Below are 27,559 nucleotides of genomic sequence, written 5' to 3'. Positions count from 1 at the left end.
TCTCCCAAAGAAGATCGTTACACCATTGTGCTTTTATTTTCCACTCCACCTCACTCCCTTTTTCCCACAGTATTTTGAACAGCACCTGATACCAATAAAATGAGGTGTGTTCCTCTCCATGCTACATCAAAAGGAAGAGCTGGACATTGGGAGTAGTCCACACTGGTATGTGGGTCTGGCAACAATTAAAACAATAAAAACAACCCACCTAAACCTCTCAGGCCTTTTCCTATATGGCACTGATTAACTGCATAATGAAAAATATAGTTTGGCCTTGTAACTTCAGTGATATGCAGTTAAGTTCCTGGAGCATGGTTGATTTATTTATGCCCCTGAAAAGGGGGGTTATTCTGATTGAAATTCATTGGCATGTTGGAAATCACCAATACCAGTAAATGAAAGCGTAATGTGAACAACTGGGAAAGTTCCATTGGCTCAAAAACCTCAAGGAGCCTGGGTTTCACTGTAGGAGCCAAAGGAATGACTTTAATGAGAAAAGACCACAGCACACAACACAGAAATGTACTTTTGTGGCTTCTGCTCTGGACAGATCTTTAAGTAAGTTAGTATATACCAATAGCAAGATCGTAAGCCTTAACACTCTTTTTTTAAGTGCAGGGTTGACTACCCCATATTATGGAGATTATACTGTATGGGGTGTTTTTTCCATTGGCTTTCACTGACTACTGTTAGTTTCAGAAACTGTATTTTCTTAGGTAATATTCATTATCGCAATAATAGCACTTTGGTACTATCACAGGTGTGACAGATGATCAATCCCAGTCACCTTCTGTGGATGGCATGGGCCACATTCAGTTTCCAAACGTTTTCGAACATTGCAGACAGAAATGGCATGAATAGAGCCGACGTGATTCCTTATTCTACATGTCAGAGGGGCCTTCGTGTCCCAACACATTACAGTAAAACTGGGATAACCCCACCATATTATGTTTCATTATCAGCATACTGCCTATGAAGTTGATTACCTTAATATACTGAACAAAAATATAAACGCAACATGCAACTATTTCAATGATTTTACTGGGTTACAGTTCATAGAAGGAAATCAGTCAATTGAAATAAATAAATTAGGCCCTAATTTATGAATTTCACATGACTGGGCAGGGGCACAGCCATGGGTAGGCCTGGGAGTGCATAGGCCCTCCCACTTGAGAGCCAGGAGTTTTTCCCCACAAAAGGGCTTTATTACAGACAGAAATACTCCTCAGTTTCATCAGCTGTCCAGGTGGCTGGTCTCAGACGATCCCGCAGGTGGTGAAGCCTGATGTGGATGTCCTGGACTGGCGTGGTTACACGTGGTCTCGTACTGCCAAATTCTCTAAAACAACGTTGGAGGTGGCTTATGGTAGAGAAATGAACATTTAATTCTCTGGCAACAGCTCTGGTGGACATTCCTGCAGTCAGCATGCCAATTGCATGCTCCTTCAAAACTTGACCCATCTGTGGCATTGTGTTGTGTGACAAAAATGTACATTTTAGAGTGGCCTTTTATTGTCCCCAGCACAAGGTGCACCTGTGTAATGATCATGCAGTTTAATCAGCTTCTTAATATGCAGAATGGATTATCTAGGCAAAGGAGAAATGCTGACTAACAGGGATGTAAACAAATGTGTGAACAAAATTTGAGATTAAAACATTTAGGTGAGTATGAAACTATGATCTTTTATTTCAGCTCATGAAATATGGGACCAACACTTTACATGTTGTGTTTATATTTTTGTTCAGTATACATTCATTATACAGTAAGAATACAGATTTTCTTCTATCCCAAACATATAAAAAAACGTATGGATGCTATCAAAACTGCAAACACACGAATACTACTGTACCAACATGAATAATTGGATTACTAAACTGGCAAAGATTTATATTGTAATGACCAATAATTACATGAATTTGCCTAAACCAGAAGATACAGTAGTCTGAATGTGGTTGATCAAGGGTCAGCAGTTTTTTCTCCTTATGTTTGATATTAATGAAAGCTGTGTCTTGCTGAGGTTTGCTAAGCTGTCCTGATTAACCAAGGCTAAGTGACCGCATTGAAGGTTTTCATTAACACCCTCCTGGTACCACCTTCAAGACAGTCTGTTTTAGTCTCTCTTCAGAGTCTAAGGCCCTGTTCAGCTCTATGAGACCATCATGTCTCCCATGTCTCGCTCACCAGCCTGGTCCCATTGACTAGACCTAACATAGTAAACGTAAAAGACTTAAATTAGTATGATATGTTACGTTTGGTATGGTTACATAAGACAGAAGGTTAGTAGGGTGGTTGGTCGGGGTGGCTAGGTGGGCATATAACGTGAACGTCTAGCAACCCAAAGGTTGTGTGTTCGAATATCATCACAGACAATTTTAGCTGATTTGCAACTACTTATTACTTTTTTAGCTACTTTGCAACTACTTAGCATGTTAGCTAACCCTTCCTCTAACCCTAACCTTAACACTTGACCCTAACTCCTAACCATAACCTTAACCCTAAGCTTAACCCTTACCTTAACCCTTACCTTAACCCATAACCCTAACTCCTAGCATAGCTAACGTTAGCCACCTAGCTAACGTTTGCATTAGCCACCTAGCTAACATTAGCCGCAACAATATTGGAATTTGTAACATATCATACTTTTTGCTAATTCGTAACATATTTTAAGAATTGCACATCGTAACATATTGTATGAATTGCAATTCATAACATATCATACGAATTGTAATATAGTAACATATCATACGAAATGGATGATGGACATCCACAAATTAATACATACCATACGAAATGTAACATATCATACTAATTAGAGTGTCGCGGATTAACATTTACTACTGTATGTTACGTCTACCCCAGTCCAGGTTGTGCTCACACCGAAACCTACTGACTCAGCTCCCTTAAACTGGTTCCTGGATTAGTGGTCTGTGAATCAAAGAAGGCCAGATGGGTTGGTGTAACTGAAGCAGGTAGTTCAAAACTTGTTTGCCCTAGAATTAGGTCTTGAGTCTCTGCTGAAAAGCTGGATGGAGGACTGTTTTTCCATCTGCTCCTGATAATCTTACATTGGAGATTTTTGCTCTTGGGTAAAATAAGCAGAGCTGGTTTACTTTGTCTTACCTGACGCATGATGTAATTGTGTTGTCGTGATGGCAGCTGTGATTAATTGCAGAAGGCTGGGGAGTCTCAGATGTGTGGTTCCCTGGATCCCCGCCAGGACACTGTATACTGTAGGGCCCTGAATAGAGGCCTACACCTGCATGGGGTTCAGCCCATGGTCTAAATTCATCCCTCTTGTGCATACCACCCTGCATACCACTGCTGGCTTGCTTCTGAAGCTAAGCAGGGTTGGTCCTGGTCAGTCCCTGGATGGGAGACCAGATGCTGCTGGAAGTGGTGTTGGAGGGCCAGTAGGAGGCACTCTTTCCTCTGGTCTAAACAAAGATCCCAATGCCCCAGGGCAGTGATTGGGGACACTGCTCTGTGTAGGGTGCCGTCTTTCGGATGGGACGTTAAACGGGTGTCCTGACTCTCTGAGGTCATTAAAGATCCCATGGCACTTATCGTAAGAGTAGGGGTGTTAACCCYGGTGTCCTGGCTAAATTCCCAATCTGGCTTCAACCATCACGGTCACCTAATAATCCCCAGTTTACAATTGGCTCATTCATCCCCCTCCTCTCCCCTGTAACTATTCCCCAGGTCGTTGCTGCAAATGAGAACGTGTTCTCAGTCAACTTACCTGGTAAAATAACGGATAAATAAAAAAATAAAATAAAATAAGGCCATTTTATCTGAATATTTACATTATTTTATTAACCGGACTTACCCTAATCCAAAACATTTCCACAGAAATCCAACCCTGACCTATCAAAGGCCTATGTAAGGATTGATTAAAGTCCTCCAGCAAATATACACTTTTACAACAACTAAATACTGTATAGCTCAATCTGCCTGTGTTTATTGGACATACTTACTGAAGTACAATCCTTTAATACTGCAAGCAGCTGATTGGCAGGGAATGTCCGGGGGCTCTCAAGTGGCGCAGCAGTCTAAGGAACTGCATCTCAGTGCTAAAGACGTCACTACAGACACCCTGGTTCGAATCCAGGCTGTATCACAACCGGCTGTGATTGGGAGTCCCATAGGGCGGTGCACAATGTCGTCTGGGTTTGGCTGGTGTAGGCTGTCATTGTACAGTAAATAAGAACGTGTTCTTAACTGACTTGCCTAGTTAAATAAAATAAAAAAATAAAAAATTGGACCACAGACAGTTTGAGATAAACAGGAGGTCAAGTAGCTAGTGCATGATATACACTGTAACACTTCCCATTAGAAGCATGAACTGTGACCATGAATTCTTATCTAATCCATTGTCTGTATCCACAAGCCAACATGTCTTCCTCTCGAGGTTAAAAACATGATGGAACTTCAGAGAGGGCATGTTACAGCCTGATAAGAGTATCAATAACGTCCTTGTATTGACTCAACAATTACACTCCAATGACCACTGCACATTTCACATTCTCCCTCTCACTAAAACAACACAAAGCATATTGCTGCCAATGAGAGTTGTTATAACTGAACTGACAGACTTCCATTCAGTTATAGTAACTTTTATAGGGAGGCATAGAAAATAACTTATTGCCCTCACTTCATTAAATATGTATTAAAAATGAATATTTCTCATCTCTGCTAAGGGTATACATTCCAACAAGAATACTTATCCAAAGCACAGTACATCCTAAGTATAAGGGTGAAAGTTCTTAGTCATTGTTGGCCCTACTAACCTCACAAAACATTATGCAGACTGGCGGCCTTAGTAAGTGTTTATGAGAAAGTCTCCAGGCGGTTAGAACTTGACAAACAATTTGAAACAGCACTATTAATATGTCTGTTAGGTCACACCGAGACCAGCTCCCGTAGGTGGAACTCGACGTCCAGTCTCCAGACAGAATCCCCTCTCTGTAGCAGAGGTGCAATTGTTCCCTGCTAACCCACAGCCAGGGCATGAGGTCATCCCTCCAATGCCAGGAACTGTGGGGCTGTGACATCACAGTTAGACACCCTGAGGCAGGCCTGTCAGGCAGAGGGTGCACACCGTGTACTACTCCAGGTTTAATGGTGTGTACTAGTGTTTTGGAGAGAGGATGTGGATGGAGGGAATATGGGCTGGTTGGTGAGACACTGAAATGTCACTGACCAACAGACAAACGGGCTACATCACAATTTACTGGCTATTCCCTTTCTTTCTGAATAATGTTGTCTAGATGAGAAAGCTGTTGATTATTAGATTTTTTTTTCTACTACAGTAAACAATATCTACATCTCACAAAGTACTATTAGGAAAGGAAAAAGGTCAAATGTGTGTAAATTATATGAAAATATAATTACACAAAACATTACATCAAACATCTAATGAATAATAAATCACACTGCTGTTTAAATAACAGAAAATATATGAGATGAGAAAAAAAACATAAGTCAAGGTCTGTTGCTGACCATTGAGCAAATAAACATGTGAACCTGAATGCCCTTTGGTCCAGCCTGAGACTTGATGGCTGATACAGGAAGGGAAAATACACATACTATTTACTAGATGTATGCAAAGCTTTGCTTTTAAAAGTCTAATGAAAGAAAAACACTCTAGCTTTGAGGAGAAGTTTGAGGAGAAAGTGAGGTAAAATTTGACAGGATGGCAAGCTATCACACAACACCTGTTAGAAAAATGGAAAACTGTAAAGCATGAGTCTAGGTCAAACAAAATCTATTTGACTAACACCAATCTTCGTATTCAAAGAGTTTAGCAGGAAGCCAATTAGTGAAGGTAACCACTTGAAAAGGTATGATGAGAAACTGTCATTCCTATTGAACCTGCTCAATGCTGCTTGTCAGTGTTAGGATATGAAAGGTGTCTAATTGCTGTTAAATTTCATGGATTTCTCTCATTTTTAGAATGGGGTAGAATTTGCTGAATAAATGAAAGGAAATGAAGGTTCTGTCCTTAGCCACCCTTGTTTACGCAGCCCCACCCCAGACTGAAATTTACACCCGGTCAGACATGAAAGTAAGAGTCTTGTGTTTACCGCTCGCTGCCTGACACTAGCCTGGGAGGATTTGTGGGATTGTGCGCTGGGTGCTAATCAAGCAGCTGAGATTTACGGGTATGAGTACAATCTGGCAGAGCAAAGCCAAGCAAAACAGAATGCTGTTTTATTCCTGGGACCTGGGGAGTCGGACAGGGGCCAATTTGTACCAGTTGTTAGTGGGTCAGTTTGCCGCAGGGCCAGGCAGCCGTCTGGCAAGCATCTCCCTTGTTGTCACAGGAGGTTAAGTCACTGAAGGGTCCTAATGAAACCAGGGCATTGTCTTCCATAACACAATTTACAGAATATAAACAGCAGCAGCACAATCTCAGTTACTTGAGACAGGGTCAACTGTGTGTGTCAAGGGCTCTGCCATTCTGGGTCAAGATGGTGAGTTTTATCAATGCTTTTACACATAGAAGTCTCTGCTGTGCGGTATACTTGTGATGAACACAATGTCCTCTTCAGTGGTCTGGTGATGACTGGAGTGATTCCACACATTTCTTTATGTTACAAAAGACCGCTGGTTTCCACTCAAACTTCCTTTTAAGGGAATGTAAGGAAAGCTTGCTGGAAATGGCAGAATGCAATTTAATAACCAGTGAGGAATAGATTTTTAAAAGTACTTGAGGTTTGGTTTCCCTGCCTCACAATGTCTCTAGCAGTTCTCCAACTGGTGGGACAAGGCCAGACTCTCGGCTGATTTCAGCCAGACCAACATCAGAAAGAGCCTGGTTGTATAAACAAGATACAAAACACAAAATCTAGGGAAAACCAACACTTTTTCTGTTAATCTGCATACCTACTTAGTCTGTACCTTGGGTTATTGGAAATCTATTCATACAACACATGCATTGATTATTATCATGTATCTTTTCAAACTGTAGTTACTGTATGTTTTGGCATAATGTTTAACATTGGTTGCTCAATGAAAGGCAGCTATTGACTCAATCTTTCCATATTGTACATTCAGTTAACTGTGCACCAGTTGTGATGCTGCAGATGGAAACAGCTGGAGTAGTGTTGTGTTCATTCTGCCTCTTAGGTAAAGAAATGGTTTAATCTGATTGGGTCAGTCTGTCTTGCAAGAAAGAGACATGAGTCATTACTGTAATATTCCTCACTGAGGGTAGAGACTCACTGCACCACCAGACCAGATAGTACCCACAGACAGGACACTGGTTACCGTACTCTCTGGTTAACTGTTTGTTTGCTATTGTTTACCTCAAATTCATAATTATTCTGCGTTGGTTGTATGTTGTTCACCTCTTGTTCATTTGTTCAGAATCATTCCTTTTAGATATGGTTATGATGTCAAAGGTTTCCCAATTAACATTATGCAGGTTGCCCTATTTAGTATTTTCTATATATATGAAGAATGAATCTAGGTATTGAGTTAGTCTGTCAGTTATTGCTCTGACATGGTCTAGTGAAGGTCGTTAGACCAAAATCTTGGCACACATCTCAAATTGAATACTGTCCCGTGTTTATCGAATCATTCTGTGATGACAAATTCACGGTATTGTTATTGTCTGGAGCCTAGTTCTTCTCTCTAACCCTATCCCAGTAGGGGGTGTAACCGGCCGGCAATTCTGTTTGTTTTTGTTGATTTCATTAAAGACCACTACTGAGCTGTGTTGTCTCCCACCTCAGCTCGGTTGCCATGGCGAGTATAATGAGGGCATTCCTGGACTGCTTGTCTTGGCACTGGGTCGCTGGCCAACTGCAATCCCATGAATGAGTGCTTTTCAGGGCCCTCAGCCGTTAGCCTGTACCCACCGGCCACAGGTATCTACGTGTTTTTTGAACAGTTCCAGGAATGCGAGTGGTGGTGATAAAAATCTAACTCAACTAATAAAGGCTTATTATATAACAGCAGCTGTTGATTGAGATGTAGAAATGGAATCCTCAGTTGGCTGGCTTCAGATTCTTCATCCTACTGCAGGTGGTATTTATTCCCACCACAGGTATTACACCAGCTGGCCTACCAAGGCTATACTCAAACTTATGCAACATCAGCTGTTTATGTTATCACATTGCATTGTAGACTAACTAATGCACTGTGGTGGGATCATAATCAACTGTAACACTAAGTACTATAATGTATTTGAAAAATATTATGGCAGATTGCAGACAGGTCTCTTGTTGTTTTGGCTCTTAACTAAGCCTGTCGTGAGGTAGCGGCTGGCTAGCTGTTATGCTTATTTTTGGGGCAAACATTCTTTCCCCTCCACACTTGAAAGTTCCAAAACCTCATTGCATAAAGGTAATCATGTTTCAAGTGGGTCTCTCTGCACCACACCCTGGCCTTTGATGACCTTAGTTCCGTTATGAAGTCTGCTGTGTAAAGACGGGCAGAGAGGAGATGGTGACAGATTAATGGACAAAGACCTCCTAATGACCGGAGTCCTGGTCAGGAGACAACAAACAGCAACCAGCATAAAGGTGATCTTCTGTGGAATGTTCCAAAAACTCTTCTGAAAGACAAGAAACATACAGCGGGGGGGGGGGGGTCTAGGCCTATATTTGGAACTCTGCGATTTGCACCTGAAACTGTTCAAATCATTATCTCTTTGGATTCCAAAAAGTATAGAGGGTTCAATAAATCTCGGACTTCCAGGCCCCCATATGGGATTCCGTTCAGGAGAGTGGTGGGTTTCACAGACATGGGTCAGAGAGAGAGGGAGAGAGAGAGAGAGGGAGAGAGATGCAGCAGACCTGGGCTCCTCATTCACTGTCATTACCATGGTAGCCCCCTTGGAAGGCAGTAAATCTCTGTGGATGAAATTATTTTCTGCTGTTTGTTGAAAGAAGTTCAGCACCGTGGCGCTTCCCTGGGTTGGCCTTTCTAGTGTAAACAGCCAGTCAGTTTCCACAGCCAAGGCTATTTATAGACAACCTCATCTATCAAACTAATTTCTACTTTCCAGCCCCTCTATATTTCTTTCAGCTGGATCCTTTATCCCCCAATTCTATTTATTTGTTTCATGCTTTCAAGGACAATTTGATTTAGCCATTCCTAGTCTGTGGGTTTGCTCCATGACACGAATTATGTAGTAAGGTCCAACAGTCGGCGAGAGTCTGGGCAATGAATTACCTCAGTCAGCCTTGGTATTTCAAAGAGCCAGAAACTGTAGCCTTCATAATGAGCTAATTTTTAGATCTCTGCCACATGTTCAGTTTAAACAGTGGTGGAGGGACGGTCAGTTTGAAGTTTCAAAGCAGGGAACATTCCTGGAGTGCGCTGCCAACTGCCAACGAAGGAATTTTAGTTGGAGATGGTGAGGTGGATATGGATATGAAGGGAAATCATATTTGTTCTTATTTGCTTTAGGGTTCAGTAAGTTTAGTGTATAGTTGTTCCCAGACACTTTTGGATGATCAACCTTTCAACTGAAATAGCATGTCAAAACCTTGATTATTTAATATCTGATTATTTAAATCTTTGATCAGATTTTTCAAAGAGTGAACAATAATGCTCTGTAGGTCGGTACATGCATAGGCTACGTATACCAGGAAATTATTATTATTATTATTATCTTACCTCTGAAAAATTAGGTTAAGAAGAATAACATGTAAACTTTTTTGCTTAATAAATGGCATAATCATCAGAATCATCTTGTGTTCTATACTCAATCATATTTTTCACTAAGGTTAGCCCAATGTACACTTTAACTTGTAATATTTAACTCATGTTCATAACTTACTCATTACCCTTAATCAGTATTATAGTGCTGATGATTCAATCATCCCAACAGAGCTCTGTGTACAGAGTAAGCTGGGTGTTGGAATATTAGACATACAGGCTATAGTCTTTCCATCTGTACATCTTGTGTTTATGTTGCTGTTGGTAAAGTGCAACAGCTTCTAGCTACCTGACCACCTAGGAAACTCTATGACCTGAGAAAGGTCCTACCTTGCCTAAATGGGGAAACTGTCAAATTCAACATTGCCTTTACTATTCCAAATTTAGAAGTAACTGTAGTGGATAATGAATGAATGAAGACGCAATGAGAGGAAATGCTGAGTTAACCTGTGTGTTCAGAGGACAGAGGCACTGTACAGGGCGTACTGTGACATCACCTCACCTCCTCTCCTATAACATGGCCAAGGGCTCCCCATGGAAAACTTTCCCAGTGATGAAATTCTGTGGAGCGCCTTTGGGGAATTCCTTCGTCACAGGGCCCATTCTGGCCTCTTGTGAGGTCATCCTATTCCTTACTGGGAGATGAGCAGAGAGGACGAAGTTGTCTTGAGGAAAATCCCATGAGGAATGCACTGCAACAATCTCACAGGAATGCTATGCTGCTGTGGCTGAAAATACGCCCTCTCTGTAAAAACTGAAGGGAATCCATCATGGTGCACTCCGCCCTCCAGACAGAGCTAGGGAAACGTTGTCCAACTGGAGGCTCTCTCTCCATGCTACTACAGTAATATGTGGGTGTCAATTTGCTAATGTGTATATGTCTTTATTGCAGTATTATTCCACACAAACATTTCAGCAGAGGAAATAATTGGAATAATACTAGGGAAAGCACAGTGGGGCTATAGCGTGTGACAGTAATCCACGAGTCCCCCCCTTCTCTTGAAGACGTATTATGATTACACTAAGCTTGAACTAGGTTTGGTTTCCCGTCAGCAGAAACAGAAGCTCAGTTGTTATATTTTTGACCCTAAAGTAAGTGAAAGCAGATTAGGAGGTGTGTCTTGAAAAACTAATCCAAAGAACATCTGGGTATGGTTACTGTATTGATCACATTTTTGCTTTTGAGTTTAAACACAGATTCTTAGTCATTTATGAATAAGAAATTCAATTTCTGTACCTGTCTCTTCTACTGTATTGGGCCTATCTATTTGTTGTCCTAATCATCCATTCACTGGGGTATTTAGGCTAATATTTATATTAAAGGCCAAAGGAAATACTTCCAAGATGGTAAGAAGCTTTGACTAGTAGGCTGGCTACACGTCACCACATAAACCTGGTTTTCTGACAAGTTTATGTTTATAATTTATCAATATCATTTCTGAATACTGTGGAGAGCTGGCACGGCTTATCAAAGGCATTCCATTATTAGAAGGAAATAGTCATTCGTTTTCCACATATCGTTGATAAGACAGTCCAGTCCTGTTAAGTTGACATTCTTCTTTTGAATTTCCAACATAAATTGCATGGATGTCACGTTCCTGACCTATTTTTATGTTATTTTGATTATGTTTAGTTGGTCAGGGCGTGAGTTGGGGTGGGCATTGTATGTTGTGTGTGTTTTGGTTAGTCTATGGGTGTTGTATGTGTATGGGATAGAGTATTGTTAGGTTGTCTAGTTATGTCTATGGCTGCCTAGATTGGGTCTCAATCAGAGACAGCTGTCATTCATTTGTCTCTGATTGGGAGCCATATTTAAGGTAGCCATAGGCAGTAGGCTTTTGTGGGTAGTTGTCTTGTTTAACGTTTTTTGCTTGTCTGGGCACTTGCGTTATTTAGCTTCACGATCATTTGTTGTTTTGTTTGTTTGTAATAGTGTTTTCGTTTCATGTTCATCTTCGTTCGTTTAATTAAAAGAAGATGGCTTATTTTCCTCATGCTGCGTTTTGGTCCGTCTCTCCTCCACACGATCGTGACAATGGAGGCAATATAAATTGCTTCTATCCAATCCCATTTCAATCTTGCATGTTGTGTCTTTTCTGGAAGGACACACATATTGCTATAATAAACCTTCAGACCACGGAAAGTCTTAATTCCATCCTAGATCAGGTCTCTGGTTTGGTAAAAATACAATCATCATATACAGGGACTTCGGAAATTATTCTGACTCGTTGACTTTTTCCACATTTTGTTACGTTACAGCCTTATGGATTACATGGATTAAATGTAAAAAAAAAACTCAGCAATCTTCACGCAATACCCCAAAATAACTAAGCCGAAAACATTTTTTTACATTTTTGCAAATGTATTAAATAATTAAAAACATAAATACCTTATTTACGTAAGTATTCAGACCCTTTGCTATGAGACTCGAAATTGAGCTCAGGTGCATCTTGTTTCCATTGATCATCCTTGAGATGTTTCTACAACTTGATTGAAGTCCACCTGTGGTAAATTCAATTGAGTGGACATGATTTGGAATGGCACACACCTGTCTATATAAGGTCCCTGTCACGACTTCCCCCGAAGGTGGCTCTTCTCCCTGTTCGGGCGGTGCTCGGCGGTCGTTGTCGCCGGCCTACTAGCTGCCACCGATCCATTTTTCCTTTTCGTTTGTGTCTGTCTGTATTCTTTACACCTGTGTCTTATTAGTTGATTTCGGTGGGTATATTTGCCTATAAATCCCAACAGGCCGTCTCCTTCCTGGGTTATCGCATTTCCACATCAGGGTTGGTGATGGAGTGTGACCGCATTGCAGCCGTGCGTAATTGCACGACTCCCACCACGGTAAAGGAGGTGCAGCGGTTTTTAGGGTTTGCCAATTACTACCATAGGTTTATCTGGGGTTTTGGGCAGGTGGCTGCTCCCATTACCTCACTGCTGAAGGGGGGACCGGTGCGTCTGCGGTGGTTGGCTGAGGCGGACAGAGCGTTTTGTCGCTTGAGGACTCTGTTTACCAAGGCTCCCGTGTTGGCTCATCCGGATCCCTCTTTGGCATTCATGGTGGAGGTGGACGCATCCGAGGCTGGGATTGGAGCCGTGCTCTCACAGCGCTCGGGCGCGCCACTGAAGCTCTGCCCCTGCGCTTTCTTTTCTAGGAAGCTCAGCCCGGCGGAGCGAAACTATGATGTGGGGGACCGGGAGTTGCTGGCTGTCGTAAAAGCCCTAAAGGTGTGGAGACATTGGCTTGAGGGGGCTCAACACCCTTTCCTCATCTGGACCGACCACCGTAATCTGGAGTACATCCGGGCGGCGAGGAGACTGAACCTTCACCAGGCAAGGTGGGCCATGTTTTTCACCAGATTCAGATTTACAATATCGTATAGACCAGGTTCCCAGAACGCTAAGGCAGACGCACTGTCCCATCTGTACGATACAGAGGAGCGGTCCATCGATCCCACCCCCATACTTCCGGCCTCTTGTCTGGTGGCGCCGGTGGTGTGGGAGGTGGACGCGGACATCGAGCGGACTTCGAGCGGACATCTCGGTCAGAGCCTACTCCCCCTCAGTGTCCAGCTGGACGGAGGTACGTCCCGCTTGGTGTTCGTGATAGGTTAATTCGGTGAGCGCACACATTACTCTCCTCTGGTCATCCGGGTATCGATAGGACGGTGCAAAGCCTTAGGGGGAAATACTGGTGGCCCACTTTAGCTAAGGACGTGAGGGTCTATGTCTCCTCCTGCTCAGTGTGCGCTCAGTGCAAGGCTCCTAGACACCTGCCCAGAGGGAAGTTACAACCCCTTCCTGTTCAACAGCGGCCTTGGTCACACCTGTCGGTAGACTTCCTGACCGATCTTCCTCCGTCCCAGGGTAACACCACGATCCTGGTCGTTGTGGATCGTTTCTCTAAGTCCTGTCGTCTCCTCCCTTTGGCTGGTCTCCCTACGGCCCTACAGACTGCGGAGGCCCTGTTTACTCACGTCTTCCGGCACTACGGGGTGCCTGAGGACATAGTTTCTGATCGGGGTCCCCAGTTCACGTCCCGGGTTTGGAGGGCGTTCATGGAGCGTCTAGGGGGTAGCTGGTCCGCTTCAAGGAGCTGAGGTGCGGGAGGTCCCTCCGCCCCCCCTGGACATCGAGGGGGCCCTGGCATACACAGTGCGATCCATACTGGATTCCAGGTGTCGGGTGAGGGGCCTGCAGTACCTCGTGGATTGGGAGGGGTACGGTCCGGAGGAGAGATGCTGGGTGCCGGTGGAGGACGTCTTTGACCCATCTCTACTGAGTGAGTTTCACCGCCTCCATCCGGATCGCCCTGCGCCTCGTCCTCCGGGTCGTCCTCGAGGCCGGCGTCAGCGAGCCACGCGTCAGGTGGGGTACTGTCACAACTTCCACCGAAGGTGGCTCGTCTCCCTGTTCGGGCGGTGCTCGGCGGTCGTCGTCACTGGCCTACTAGCTGCCACCGATTCATTTTTCCTTTTCGTTTGTGTCTGTCTGTATTGTTTACATCTGTGTCTTATTAGTTGATTTCAGTGGGTATATTTACCTCCTCTGCCTGCTAGTCTTTGTGCGGGATTGTTTTCTGTGGTTACGTTATTAGGGGTGCGTCTCTGCACCATGGGGTTTCTTTTCTCACGGGAGTTGTGCCATTTGGTATTGAGTTAGGAGTAGAGGTTTCTCCTCCGTGTGTAGCGCTTTATTCTCTGTGTGTGTGGCAACCTCGTTTGGGCTCATTTCAGTCCCATGTTGTAGTTGAGTTGGGACTGCTCAATAAAATAAATTGCCACTGAGATTTCCTTGCTCTCCTGCTCCTGATTCCTGCACCTCCCTCCGTTAGGAGGCACGTAACAGACCCACAGTTGACAGTGCATGTCAAGAGCAAAAACCAAGCTATGAGGTTGAAGACATTGTCCATAGAGCTCCGAGACAGGATTGTTTCGAGGCACAGATCTGGGGAAGGGTACCAAAATATTTCTGCAGCATTGAAGGTTCCCAAGAAGACAGTGGCCTCCATCATTCTTAAATGGAATAAGTTTGGAACCACCAAGACTCTTCCTAGAGCTGGCCGCCTGGCCATTCTGAGCAATTGGGGGAGAAGGGCCTTAGTCAGGCAGCTGACCAAGAACCCAATGGTCACTCTGACAGAGCTTTAGAGTTCCTCTGTGGAGATGGGAGACCCTTTCAGAAGGACAACCATCTCTGCCAGCACTCCACCAATCAGGCCTTTATGGTAGAGTGGCCAGACGGAAGCCACTCCTCAGTAAAAGGCACATGACAGCCCGCTTGGAGTTTGCCAAAAGGCACCTAAAGACTCTCAGACCATGAGAAAGAAGATTCTCTGGTCTGATGAAACCGAGATTTAACTCTTTGGCCAGAATGCCAAGCGTCACGTCTAGAGGAAACCTGGCACCATCCCTACGGTGAAGCATGGTGGTGGTGGTGGTGTTTTTCAGCGGCAGGGACTGGGGGATTAGTCAGGATTAAGGCAAAGATGGAAGGAGCAAACTACAGAGAGATCCATGATGAAAACCTGCTCCAGAGCGCTCAGGACCTCAGACTGGGGTGAAGCTTCACCTTCCAAAAGGATGACCCTAAGCACACAGCCAAGACAACGCAGGAGTGGCTTCGGGACAAGTCTCTGAATGTCCTTGAGTGGCCCGGCCAAAGGACTTGAACCTGATCGAACATCTCTGGAGAGACCTGAAAATAGCTGTGCAGCGACGCTCCCCATCCAGCAAATGACATAGCTGGAGTGGATCTGCAGAGAAGAATGGGAGAAACTCCTCAAATACAGGTGTGCCAAGCTTGTAGCGTCATACACAAGAATACTTAATGTTGTAATCGCTGACAAAGGTGATTCAACAAAGTACTGAGTAAATGGTCTGATTACTCATGTAAATTTCTGTTGTTTTTTTTACATTTGCAAGAATTTCTTAAAAACAGTTTTTGCTTTGTCATTATTGGGTATTGTGTGGAGATTGATGAGGGGGAATTTTTTTCATACATTTTAGAATAAGGCTGTAACATAACAAAATGTGGAAAAAGTCAAGGGGTATGAATACTTTCAGAAGGCACTGTAGATGGAATACCTCAGATAGAACACTTGCAATTTGAACACAGTTACATAAACTTCAAACAGAAAAGGGTTGTGTCTCGAATGACGCCCTATTCCCTATATAGTGCACTACTATTGACCAGGACCAGCAGCAATCTGGTCAAAAGTAATGCCATTTGGGACGCACATTAGTAGTGGACATGGAGATAACTGGAATGGAACACTACGCAGACAATTACTCCTTGACAGAAAGTTTATATCTGTTTGTATTTTTTGCTAATGGGAACAATTTAACCACAACACCCTCCTCCGTACAGGAAATTGGAAAATTAGTAACATGGTCAGTCAGGTCTGCCACATCCCACAGTACATATCTGCTGGCTACTTTATTTACACTGAATGTGGAATCCTTTCCATTACGTCACCAGCTCTTGACCCTAGCTAACTGCTGCCTGTCACTCCAACATTAGCACCCTGTCCCTTATTCCAAATTGGACTCGCGGTCAGTGGAATCTCTAAGTCATAATCCCATGGGATATACATACTGTACCTATCTATACCTGTCCTCAAGGGGGTACAGACACTAAAGGGGAAAATAGCTGTGCTATTGTCTGCACCCAATGTGGAATGTTGAATTTGGAATACTTGCCATGCCTAAGCTAGAGTTTCAGACTGCTTTTAGCCACCATGGAAAACCAGAGAGCATGACATTAAAGGTTAACAGACCTGAAAGTATTTACCTATGTGCCATTGAGTGAGGAATGTCGTAGGGAAAAGGTGTACACCAGCAGGCGCTGGCTGAGGGGAGAGGGGGAGAGCTAGAGGGGGGAACAGAGAGAGAGAGAGAGAGAGAGGTGGGGGGAGAAAGGGACAGAGAGAGAGAGAGGTGTGGGGGGGACGGAGAGAGAGAGCACTAATGGAGAGCTCCAGGACAACAGCCAAAGACAGGGAATCTGATGCTAATACAGCTAAGTTTTACCTCACACAGAGTGGTTTATTGAACACTGCCCTGTGGAGGGGAGTTCAGTTCATCCAGACACCCAATACTGCAATGGAAAGCCACACCACACTGTTATTGGTTCAGGAAATCGAGCACACAGTCAAATACGCGATAAACTGCTACTATTTTGACACAACGGGGTTAAGGAACTGGCAGCCTCTGCTTGGCCACGAATTAATCTGTGTTGACAGACAGGGAACATTACCATGCAACACACTGTCACTGTCCAGAGAGAACTTTTTCAGACAGTACAGCCCCTGAGGAGCTCCTACAGTACTGTGTGCTCAGAGCACGTCGGGAAAAAAAGGGAAAGACAAGCTGCTCGTGAAGATTCCCATATAAGGCCACGCTTCCTCCCAGTCGGTGTGTGCATGTAGTAATAGTATGTCGGCTGGCGCAGCCGCGCATTCCTCCAGCTCCAAGTTCTCTCTGGGAGTTTTTCATTTCCGATTCGGTGGCTGGTGAGGAGCAGGGCTGCCTTTCATAAGACTGAGGTGGAGAGTCTGGGGCTTGTTGTGATCCTTTATCAAAATATACAACCCATAGTCTAGACGCTTTCCTGCAAATCCTCAAGTCTGGCGCAGTGTCTAGAGCCTGAATGGAGCAAAATAGGATCCCACACCTGGAATGTGAAACACCTTTGCTTTAAAGTCATGGGCTAAACTTTCTTATTGAGGTGAAAGCACATGGCTATAAAAAAAGTATATGATTGAAACCACAAGACTAGAACTTCTGAGAAAGAGTCTTATAATTGGGGGTTATAATACAAACCCCCATTTAGGACTTGGTTGATTAAATCTCATACTTCTGATTTATTAGACTTGTGAAGGATATTGCATAATTCTAATATAACATAGCACTGAGTATACAAAACTTAAGGACACGCAGTGTTCTTTCATGACATAGACTGACCAGGTTGAATCCAGTGAAAGCTATGATTCCTTATTGATGTCACTTGTTAAATCACTTCAATCAGTGTGAGATGAAGGGGAGGAGAGACGGGTTGAAGAAGGTTTTTAAGCCTTGAGACATTTGAGACATGGATTGTGTATGTGTGCCATTCAGAGGGTGAATGGGCAAGAACAAAATATTATAAGTACCTTTGAATGGGGTATGATAGTACGTGCCAGGTCGCACCGGTTGGTGTCAAGAACTGGCAACGCTGCTGGGTTTTTCACACTCAGCAGCTTCCTGTGTGTATCAAGATGCCCAACACCCAAAGGACATCCAGAAACTTGACACAATGTGGGAAGCATTGGAGTCAACATGGGCCAGCATCCTGTTGGAACGCTTTCGCACCTTGTATAGTCCATGCCCTGATGATTGAGGCTGTTCTGAGGGAATGGGGAGGGGGGAGAAATTAAGAAGGTGTTAGTAATGTTTGGTATACTTCAGTGTATATATAAAGGTTAAGATAAAAATGTTATAAATCTTTTTCTTTTCTTTCAAAAAAAAACACCCTGAAGTGTGACAGGGGTTTTATAATGTACCGTTTAGTAACAGTGACTAAATCCAGCCGTGAACTACACTACAGCCCATTGTTTCACAATAAAATACACCTGTAAGAATAGGTATTGAAAGTATTTGTAGTCACTAGTGAAAATCCATGTGTGATGAGCTAGGAGAACAGCAAGGTAGCTATTCTCAATAATAGGGGAGGTTTAAAGTCTCTGCGGGATAGAACACACCGCCGGTTACACATAAAAGGAAAGTTGAGGGATAGTGCCAAGACTGGCACTTTTATTTTGATATGTGACAGCACTTTGATTTAAGACAGGAGGAATGCGGGATGGGGGGGGGTCTAGAGAGAGGGGGGCAGGAAACTAGGAAAGAATGCCAAGAATGTCCATGTTTGTCCAGGACTCCATTCAGCCATTGGCACGTCACGGCAGCCCTGGGTGTATAAATGCAGGGAGAGATCCTAGCTTCAGACACAGAACAACTCCTCCTCCAAGAGAGAGCAACAAGAGCAGCAACAGATATACTACTGAAGCTAAACTCTAGCTTTGACCAAGAGAACTACGAGAACTCAACAGAGAAAATAACCAGAACAAGACATTTCTTACAAGATCTACTCGATCCGACGACAAACTCCCTGACTACTCGCAAGAGACTAAAGAAGACTTTTGCAGAACCTGAAGACTTATTTGTGTCTAAGATACTCAGAGAAAAACAAAGAAAAGCAAAATGTCTGCTGGAATGAACATGAGACTGATTTCTTTCTTCTGCCTCACTCTCTCCTACCTGGTAAGACACTTTTACTGAGACTCAAGTTATATGGGAACTGTATTGCTGTGTCAATGCACCATGTACCAGACAGACCGCAATGAGGTGTCAGCATGTCTAGTCCATTACTACAGCAGTTGAAATGTAAATAGATATATTGTTAAGACAGTTATATAAGGCTTTATATGCTCTAGCTCTTGGTGTTGATGTACTGTAATGTTAGTAGTTGTGACATTTTGATCTGGGTCTAACAGAGCTCCTATCTCTTTGCCCCTCAGGCTGTGGCTCAGGAGTGCAGTGGGCAGTGTAGTTGCCCCGATGTGGCCCCCCAGTGCCCTCCTGGTGTGAGCCTGGTACCCGATGCCTGCAGCTGCTGCAGGGTGTGTGCCAAACAGATGGGCGAGTTCTGCACAGAGAGGGACGTGTGCGACCCCCACAAAGGACTCTTCTGTGAATTTGGCTCCCCCATCAACCGCCGCATAGGAGTCTGTACAGGTGAGTCTCTCTCAACAGGCTTCTTTGTAGTTATAGTACATTGACTCATAGATAATTTTTTTCCTCTGCTAATGTTTGTGTGACTGGAGATGTGACGTTCTCTTCTTATCCTCCGCCTCCCACAGCTAAGGGTGGCGCCACCTGTGTGATCGGAGGGATGATGTACAGGAGTGGAGAGTCCTTCCAGAGCAGCTGTAAATACCAGTGCACGTGCCTGGACGGTGCCGTGGGCTGTGTGCCCCTGTGCAGCATGGACATCCGCCTGCCCAGCCCTGACTGCCCCATGCCCCACCGCGTCAAAGTGCCCGGGAAGTGCTGCGAGGAGTGGGTGTGCGATGCCCCCCAACACACAAACAGCTTTGTGGGCTCTGTTCTCGCTGGTGAGTCTCAGTCTTAGACACTTGGACATACAGTTACATTGTAGTGATGTAATCTGGTCAGCTTTTGAGTGTGGGGATAGATAAAGAGTCTAATGTCACTTCCCCTTCTCTGCCTGCAGCTTACAGAGAGGAGGAGACCTACGGGCCTGACCCCTCCATGATGAGGGAGAACTGCCTGGTCCAGACCACTGAGTGGAGCGCCTGCTCTAAGACCTGCGGCCTGGGCATCTCTACCAGAGTCACCAATGACAACCGCGAGTGCCGCCTGGAGAAACAGTCCCGCCTATGTATGGTCAGGCCCTGCGAGTCCCACATGGAGCAAAGCATTAGGGTAAAGACATCCTTCAACCACTACCCAAACTAGCCTACCCATTCACTACAATAGAAACACTTCCTCTAATCAAGAATGCAGGAATGATCACTAATGTTTGTGTTTTGATTTGCTTTGCTCTTACAGAAGGGAAAGAAATGCATCCGCACACCAAGAGTGTCCAAGCCCATGAAGTTTGAGATCTCTGGCTGCACCACCACCAAGTCCTTCCGCCCCAAGTTCTGCGGAGTGTGCACCGATGGTCGTTGCTGCACCCCCCACAGAACCACCACCCTGCCCATGGAGTTCAAGTGCCCCGACGGCCAGGTCATGAAGAAGCAGATGATGTTCATCAAGACCTGTGCGTGCCACTACAACTGCCCCGGCGAGAACGACATCTTCGAGTCCATGTACTACAAGAAGATGCTTGGAGACATGGCGTAAATAATTACATCACCAAAGAGCAAAAACAACCAATGACTCTTAACTTGAATCCAACAGATATCCATCTCATCTCGCAGCACAATATTTGTTTTTCTTTTCGTTTATTATTTTCTAATTTTCTAATTTTGCATTTTGTACAAGGACAGAAACCTATATGCGTATATTCAATGTATATATGTATGAGTATATTGATGGATGTTTAGGGCCACTTTCCCTAAAGACAAGGGGGCTGCTCTGCGGCCCCAAGAAAAATACTGCACTATTGTTCTACTATGTGACAACCTATGTTGTTGTCACAAATTGGCTGATGCCTTGTTCCCCTCTCCCTAAACTGTGGTGTGGATCCAACTAACTGGGTTGTTTCCAACCTCGGAGCACTTGCAGTAACGAAGGGTGAAAACTTTTAACCCCAGTAGAGACACTTAAATCCTTTACCCACCAGAGTGCTACAGCACCAGAGTGCTAGTTGAATGTGCCCTTGTGTATAGTTCACTGTTTGCAGAGCCTAACTGTTGCAGTGTTAATGACAGGTCATGGTTTATCCCATGCTGAAAAACAGCCGTCCTCCCAGACAAGGAGCGTAGTGTGCATGCTTTGAGGGTTTGCCACAGCACTGAGAAAAGAGGTGTTTGACTTTGACTGACTGATACAGGTTGCAAGGAAGGAATCTGTATTTTGTCAAAAAAGACTGGAGGATTTGTAGCTTCATTCCTTTTTTTGATATTATTGATGCTGTAAATGTTGTACATATTGTTGTACAGTTGTTGAAGTTAATTTAAAGTTAAAAAACGTTTGTTTTTTGTTTTTTCTCTTGCTTCAATATGTTTATTGATAGCTTATTTGCTGGGTTTGACTGTTCCTGTGACAGTTTTGGTACTATTTTATTGAGAAGTGTGACAAAGAAGTTACATGTTTTCACTTTTGTAGTTTGGAATAAAATATTATATTTTTTATATAAACATGATGCCTTCCTTCCTTTCTTTGCTCCACTCTTTCACTGTGTTGTTCCAGCTGAGCTTGAAACGGTAGCCTACCCTACAGAACTGCTCCCCTCATCATACCCCGATGTTGTCCCAAACTTGAACATATGACTTCAACCACTAATATGTTTTTTACACAGCAGTTATGTGCTAACACTTTCAGTTCAACAACAGCAGTCAGACCACTGAAATTCCACTCATTGGATTGTGTGTGGTCCAGGTCCATGCTTTGTCAGACCACCCAGTCTCTAAGCCTAAAGTGTAGTCTGTCTCACTTTTTAGCCACAACACAAGCAGACATCCGACACGTTTTTCTAAAGTTCTCTATTCTCTGCACGGAGGGTGCGGCAGGCTACCTGTCCTGTCCGTGTGTTTACACACTAACCAGACAGCAGACTGAGGAAACTGACTCTGGCAGTGTCTGAGGAAAGGAGCAGTCTCAAGCAGACCAATTCTGTTCTTTTGCACAATTATTGGAAAAAGAGCTGATCTGGTTGGTCAAAAGACTCATTATTTACATCTTTGTAACTTTGCAAAAATCAAATTTATTTTTCTCAAAACATTTGGCAGAAAAGCTAATCCATGCTTTTGACACTTCTAGATTAGACTACTGCAATGCTCTACTCTCCTGCTACCCGGATGAAGCACTAAATAAACTTCAGTTAGTGCTAATACTGCTGCTAGAATCTTGACAAGAACCAAAAACATTTATCATATTACTCCAGTGCTAGCCTCTCTACGCTGGCTTCCTGTTAAGGCTAGGTCTGATTTCAAGGTATTACAACCTACAAAGCATTACATGGACTTGCACCTACCTACAGTATCTCTCCAATTTGGTCCTGCCGTACATACACGTCACAGGAGGTTGGTGGCACCTTAATTGGGGAGGATGGGCTTGTGGTAATAGCTGAAGTGGACTGGTATCCATGTAATTGATGCCATTCACTCAATTCTTTGCCTCTGACCCTATTGCGGGGACTGAGTCACTGGCTTACTGGTGCTCTTCCATGCCGTCCCTAAGAGGGGTGCATCACGTCGTGCCAGGCTTTTTTCGCTGTACTCGACTTGAATGGGCTGAGTCACTGACATGATCTTATTGTCCAGTTTTGCGCCCCCTCGGGCTCGTGTGGTGGAGATCTTTGTGGGCTATACTCAACCTTGTCTCAGGGTAGTAAGTTGGTGGTCTGTTGATATCCCTCTGGTGGTGTCAGGGCTGTGCTTTGGCAAAGTGGGTGGGGTTATATCCTGCCTGGTTGGCCCTGTCCGGGGGTATTGTCAGACAGGGCCACAGTGTCCCCTGACCCCCCCTGTCTCGGCCTCCAGTGTCTAAGCTGCAATATTCTATGTGCCGGGACGCTAGGGTCAGTCTGTCCTATCTGGTGTACTGTGGGAACTTAAGTATGCTCCCTCTAATCTCTCTCTCGGAGGGGGAGGACCTAAACCCTAGGACCATGCCTCAGGAGTACCTGGCCTGATGACTCCTGGCTGTCCCCAGTCCACCTGGCCGTGCTACTGATACAGTTTCTGCTGTTTTGCATGTGGCTATGGCACCCTGACCTGTTCACCGGACATGCTACCTTGTCCCAGACCTGCTGTTTTCAACCCCCTTCCCTCTCTCTCTACTGCACCTGCTGTCTCAACCTATGAAAAACCAACTGACATTTACTCCTGAGGTGCTGACCTGTTGCACCCTCTACAATCACTGTGATAATTATTTGACCCCGCTGGTCATCTACAGTATGAAAGTTTGAAGATCTTGAAGAAGGATCAGGTACTCTTATAATCACCCAACACAGCCAGAAGAGGACGGGCCACCCCTCAGAGCCTGGTTCCTCTCTAGGTTTCTTCCTGCCTTTGTAGGGAGTTTTTCCTAGCCACCGTGCTTCTACATCTGCATTGCTTGCTGTTTGTGGTTTTAGGCTGGGTTTCTGTATAAGCACTTTGTGACATCTGCTGATGAAAAAAAGGGCTTTATAGATCGATTTGATTTGATTTGATCAATTTGTGGAAAAAGATCAGAATTGGTCTGCCTGTGTAAACGCAGCCTTACTGGCATCCTTCCCACTGGGAACAAACTGGTTGAATCAATGCTGTTTCAACATAATTTGTCAACATATTGTGATGTGGAATCTATGAGGAAAATCCATTGGATTTGAAAAAAGTTGTGAAATTTCAACCACAGAATGATGGTAACCAATTTTCAACACGGACAACCCTTGTATGAAATATGTTAAATTTGTACCTTTGAAACAATGTCAGATCTTCAACGTTATATCCACTATCAGAACAAAAACAATAGGTTGGGCAGCATCTCCTACTGGATTTCCAAATAACTAAATAGATTCACTGTTGCTATCGAAGTCATTCCAAAGGGCAGGTTTAACAGAGTAGATGAAATGTTACCATACTCTGTGTCCTATATGATCAATGATGCTATTTAGGCCTATATAGCATTTGCAAAGTCAACTAAAAGTATACAATACAAATAGGACTAGCTCTTCAAGCTTTGATTGATGTCAAATTTGATCATTTTAATAATGAATATGTTGGATTCACGTCTCCATTTCAACCAACAATATAAGTTAAAGAATTGGGCTAAATTAAATCAAACTTCATTTAAAGTTTAATTTGATTTAGTCCTATTCTTTTACTAGGATTTTTGGTTGAGATGGAGACGTGAATCAAACATATAATTTATTCATTTGTAGACAAACTGGAATTAAATTGGAATTTAGTTCCCGAGTCGCGCAGCATCTCAGTGCTAGAGGCGTGGTTCAACCCTGGTTCAATCCCAGGCTGTATCACAACCGGCCGTGATCGGGAGTCTCATAGGAGTCCCATAGGGCGGCGCACAATTGGCCCAGCGGCGTCCGGGTTAGGGGAGGGTTTGGCCGGGGTAGGCCGTCATTGTAAAATAAGATTTTATTCTTAACTGACTTTCCTAGTTAAATTAAAAATATATATTTTTTTTTAAGTCAGACTAAGTCAGTGGCCCAAAATATACATCTCCTTCAAATGTTGATATGTGGTTGCGTTGACAACCTAAAACAATTCAATATGACTTTTGGAATACAGTAAATAGCCTAAAGGTAAGGCTATCTTACAAACTAATGTAACTGTTTTTATTAAACCTTAAAATGATTAACTCATCCGTGGCCACATTTTGAGGTTACTGTAACTATAAAAGTCTTATTAAGTAATCCTAGAAAGTGTGCATATTCAAAATAGCACGCAAAGGTCGCAGGTCTGTGGAGATCTTCACAATATTAATATTGATCACTTAACTATGTACTTTTAATGTAATCTCTACAAGAACTATAATCCAGGTCATTTGGTTGTGGTATTTGATGAAGCATGGTGATAACATATTAAACTGTTTTATAAATACAAAATATCTGACATTGTATTCCCGTTTGAACTTCGCTGTGCTTTTAAATGGTTGAAAATGCATTGAGATGACAACTAAACAAAAAATCTGACATTGTTTTTTCATTGGAATTTGGTTGTGCTTTTAGATGGTTGAAAACATAGTGATAACACATTGGGAATTCAACAAACTTCTGGCTGTCTTTTTGAGTGGGTGAATAAAGGTTGAAAACTCATTGATCAACCTCTCAAACAAAAATGACCCACATTTCCACGTTGAAATGACGTGGTGTGCCCAATAGGTTGTGCTTTAACACACACTATCAGTGTCCCGTCACTGGGAAAACTCACATCACACTGAACTGGGCCTGTGTAAACATCTAAGACAACACAGACACCTATGATGGTGATCGGGAAATGGGACTTACCTCATACCAAAAGATAAGCCACAAAAATATTTACAGTAATTGGCTGATTAACACAAATCCTTTTCCTGTCACTGATTAGCAGGGTCTTTGGTTGTTTTCCAGAAGAAATTAAAGAGCCATTGGGTCTAAAACTTGTAAATCCCCCTCAGACTTTCCACAAAGGGCTCTTTTCATCTACTTATTTGCTTTAAAAAAAGTATTGACTGGCTCGTGTTGTTCTTGGGGGGTGACTAAAGTGTGAGACATTCATATCAACAATATAGTGTGATATGTTTTATCAATGGTATTGAGAAGGCTTTAACTTTGATAACATAGGCCGTAGGCTAGTTAGATTATCAGATATCACATGTGGAAGATAAAAAAATGGATCAGGCCAGATGTAAACTCAAAAGTAAGCGAAAATATTCAAATCCCTTTAATAGTACCTCATGATTTGAACAAAGTGCTTCACCTGTAGTAAACATTTTCCCTCCAGAATTCTCTCCCTTGTAGCTCTCTAAACGCTCATGCATTTTACACTTCCTTCATTGTCCTTGGATGCTGGGTTTAGAATGTGCCTGTACTACCCCCCAGTGTCTATTCAGTGACCTGGGGTATTCACTTAGACATGCTAAGTTCTTGAGTTTTTGTCTCTCAGTTGTGATGATGTCAGAGTAAACAAATCAAATCATATCAAATTGTATTGGTCACATACACATATTTAGCAGATGTTATTGTGGGTGTAGTGAAATGCTTGTGTTCCTAGATCCAACAGTTGTAACAGTTGTAATAAAACATCTCAAGGGTCTCTTTGAAGCTAAATGTAAATAAGGTAGAAACATTTCACAAGGGAGCTATTTTAAAATCCCATATAGACCCCTATGAATTATATTTTGCTTGAAGGTAGGCAAATAATATGGAACCACACAGGTAGGCTACTCTGACCACAAGGGGTCCCCGTCTGCCCAAATGAGGGTCTAGTATTATGAGGAGGAAGGAAGGGGAAGTTTGAGGTGCAGGGAAATAAAGTAATTAATGGGATGTGATACAAAACCAAGTCTGTTTATTTGTTGCTCTCAACATGTATATTTTACAGGTTGAAATAAAGCACCGTACATTACCAGTTGTTGTGATGTTTTACATAGTAAGTCTACTTACCAGTTGTTGTGGTGTTTTACTGAGTAAGCCTACTTACCAGTTGTTGTGGTGTTGTGGTGTTGGTGTTGTGGTGTGGTGTTGTGGTGTTGTGGTGTTGTGGTGTTGTGGTGTTTTACTTAGATGTGATAGAAATGACATTAGAAATGACATTAGGTCATGCAATAACAAATCAAGAACGTATAGGCCTACACATATAGACATCTGAAATCTGTAGTGCAGTATTACCTAGTCTCATTTTGCAGCCACTTGTGCCTACATACAGCTATATCCGAACCTAACCTTCTTAGTCCCAAATGAACCACTATATGGCAGAAGCATTTAGGAACCCAAAACATTGGATGGCCTTATTGAATGATTAAATTACATTAGGTTACCCACAGAAGCATAGGGCAGCAGGGGAGCAGGTAGCCTAGTGGTTAGAGCGTTGGACTAGGACTAGTAACTCAAAGGTTGCAAGATTGAATCCCCAAACTGACAGGGTAAAGATTTGTCGTTCTTCCCCTGAACAAGGCAGTTAGCCCACTGTTCCTAGGCTGTCATTGAAAATAAGAATTTGTTTTTAGCTGACTTGCCTACTTAAATAAACGTAAAATAAAAAAGCAGGACAACCTATGGAAAACGCACAAATACAGAAGGTATTGATATTATTGAATAGGTGTATATTTATGCATTTTGCATAGGTTGGCCTGCTTCTGTGGGTAACCTAATGTAATTTAATTAGAGCTGTGCTCTCAGGAGTGACATGTTTTGCATGTAGGCCTTAGAAACGGCAGAAGTTAGGAAGTTTAAAAAAAACATTATTTTAAACACCATCCCACCCATTGCAAGTTAAAAATGTGGTTGGTTGATTTCACAGTCACTCCACAACTATGCCCTAATGCAGTTGAATGGGAGATTTTTTCCGTTTAGCTTCTGAGGGCCTAGCCAATGGCTGATTTAGCTAGCTAGATTTTTCTCCCCAGACACCACCAAAGAAAAATATTGATTGGATGTTTTTTTCACTTCAGTGTTAACCCTTCCCTTTCCAACACAAACTGAAGAAATGAAATCAGAATATAATTTTAATTATAG

At 43.3% G+C, this 27,559-nt stretch overlaps 1 protein-coding gene across 1 annotated transcript; it reads left to right on the top strand.

The window, feature by feature from the left end:
• The first annotated feature begins 18,655 nt into the window (after nt 1–18,655).
• Nucleotides 18,656–21,049, top strand: LOC111954406 (CCN family member 2). The gene is made up of 5 exons (XM_023974142.2): nt 18,656–18,969; nt 19,227–19,443; nt 19,569–19,823; nt 19,943–20,154; nt 20,281–21,049. Exons 1-5 carry the CDS (start codon nt 18,910–18,912, stop codon nt 20,575–20,577), a joined length of 1,041 nt encoding a protein of 346 aa, XP_023829910.1. The 5' UTR covers nt 18,656–18,909; the 3' UTR covers nt 20,578–21,049.
• The last annotated feature ends 6,510 nt before the right edge of the window (nt 21,050–27,559 follow it).

This window comes from Salvelinus sp. IW2-2015, linkage group LG28, assembly GCF_002910315.2.
Source record: "Salvelinus sp. IW2-2015 linkage group LG28, ASM291031v2, whole genome shotgun sequence".
Lineage (NCBI taxonomy): Eukaryota > Metazoa > Chordata > Actinopteri > Salmoniformes > Salmonidae > Salvelinus > Salvelinus sp. IW2-2015.
This window is presented reverse-complemented; position numbering and strand designations above follow the sequence as displayed.

Bases quoted from the DNA above. Each gene is read 5' to 3' on its own strand.
- LOC111954406 (XM_023974142.2), top strand. From the start codon at position 18,910: ATGTCTGCTGGAATGAACATGAGACTGATTTCTTTCTTCTGCCTCACT. The intron at 19,824-19,942 runs GTGAGTCTCAGT...CTCTGCCTGCAG, and splicing joins TGTGGGCTCTGTTCTCGCTG to CTTACAGAGAGGAGGAGACC. The intron at 20,155-20,280 runs GTAAAGACATCC...TTGCTCTTACAG, and splicing joins ACATGGAGCAAAGCATTAGG to AAGGGAAAGAAATGCATCCG.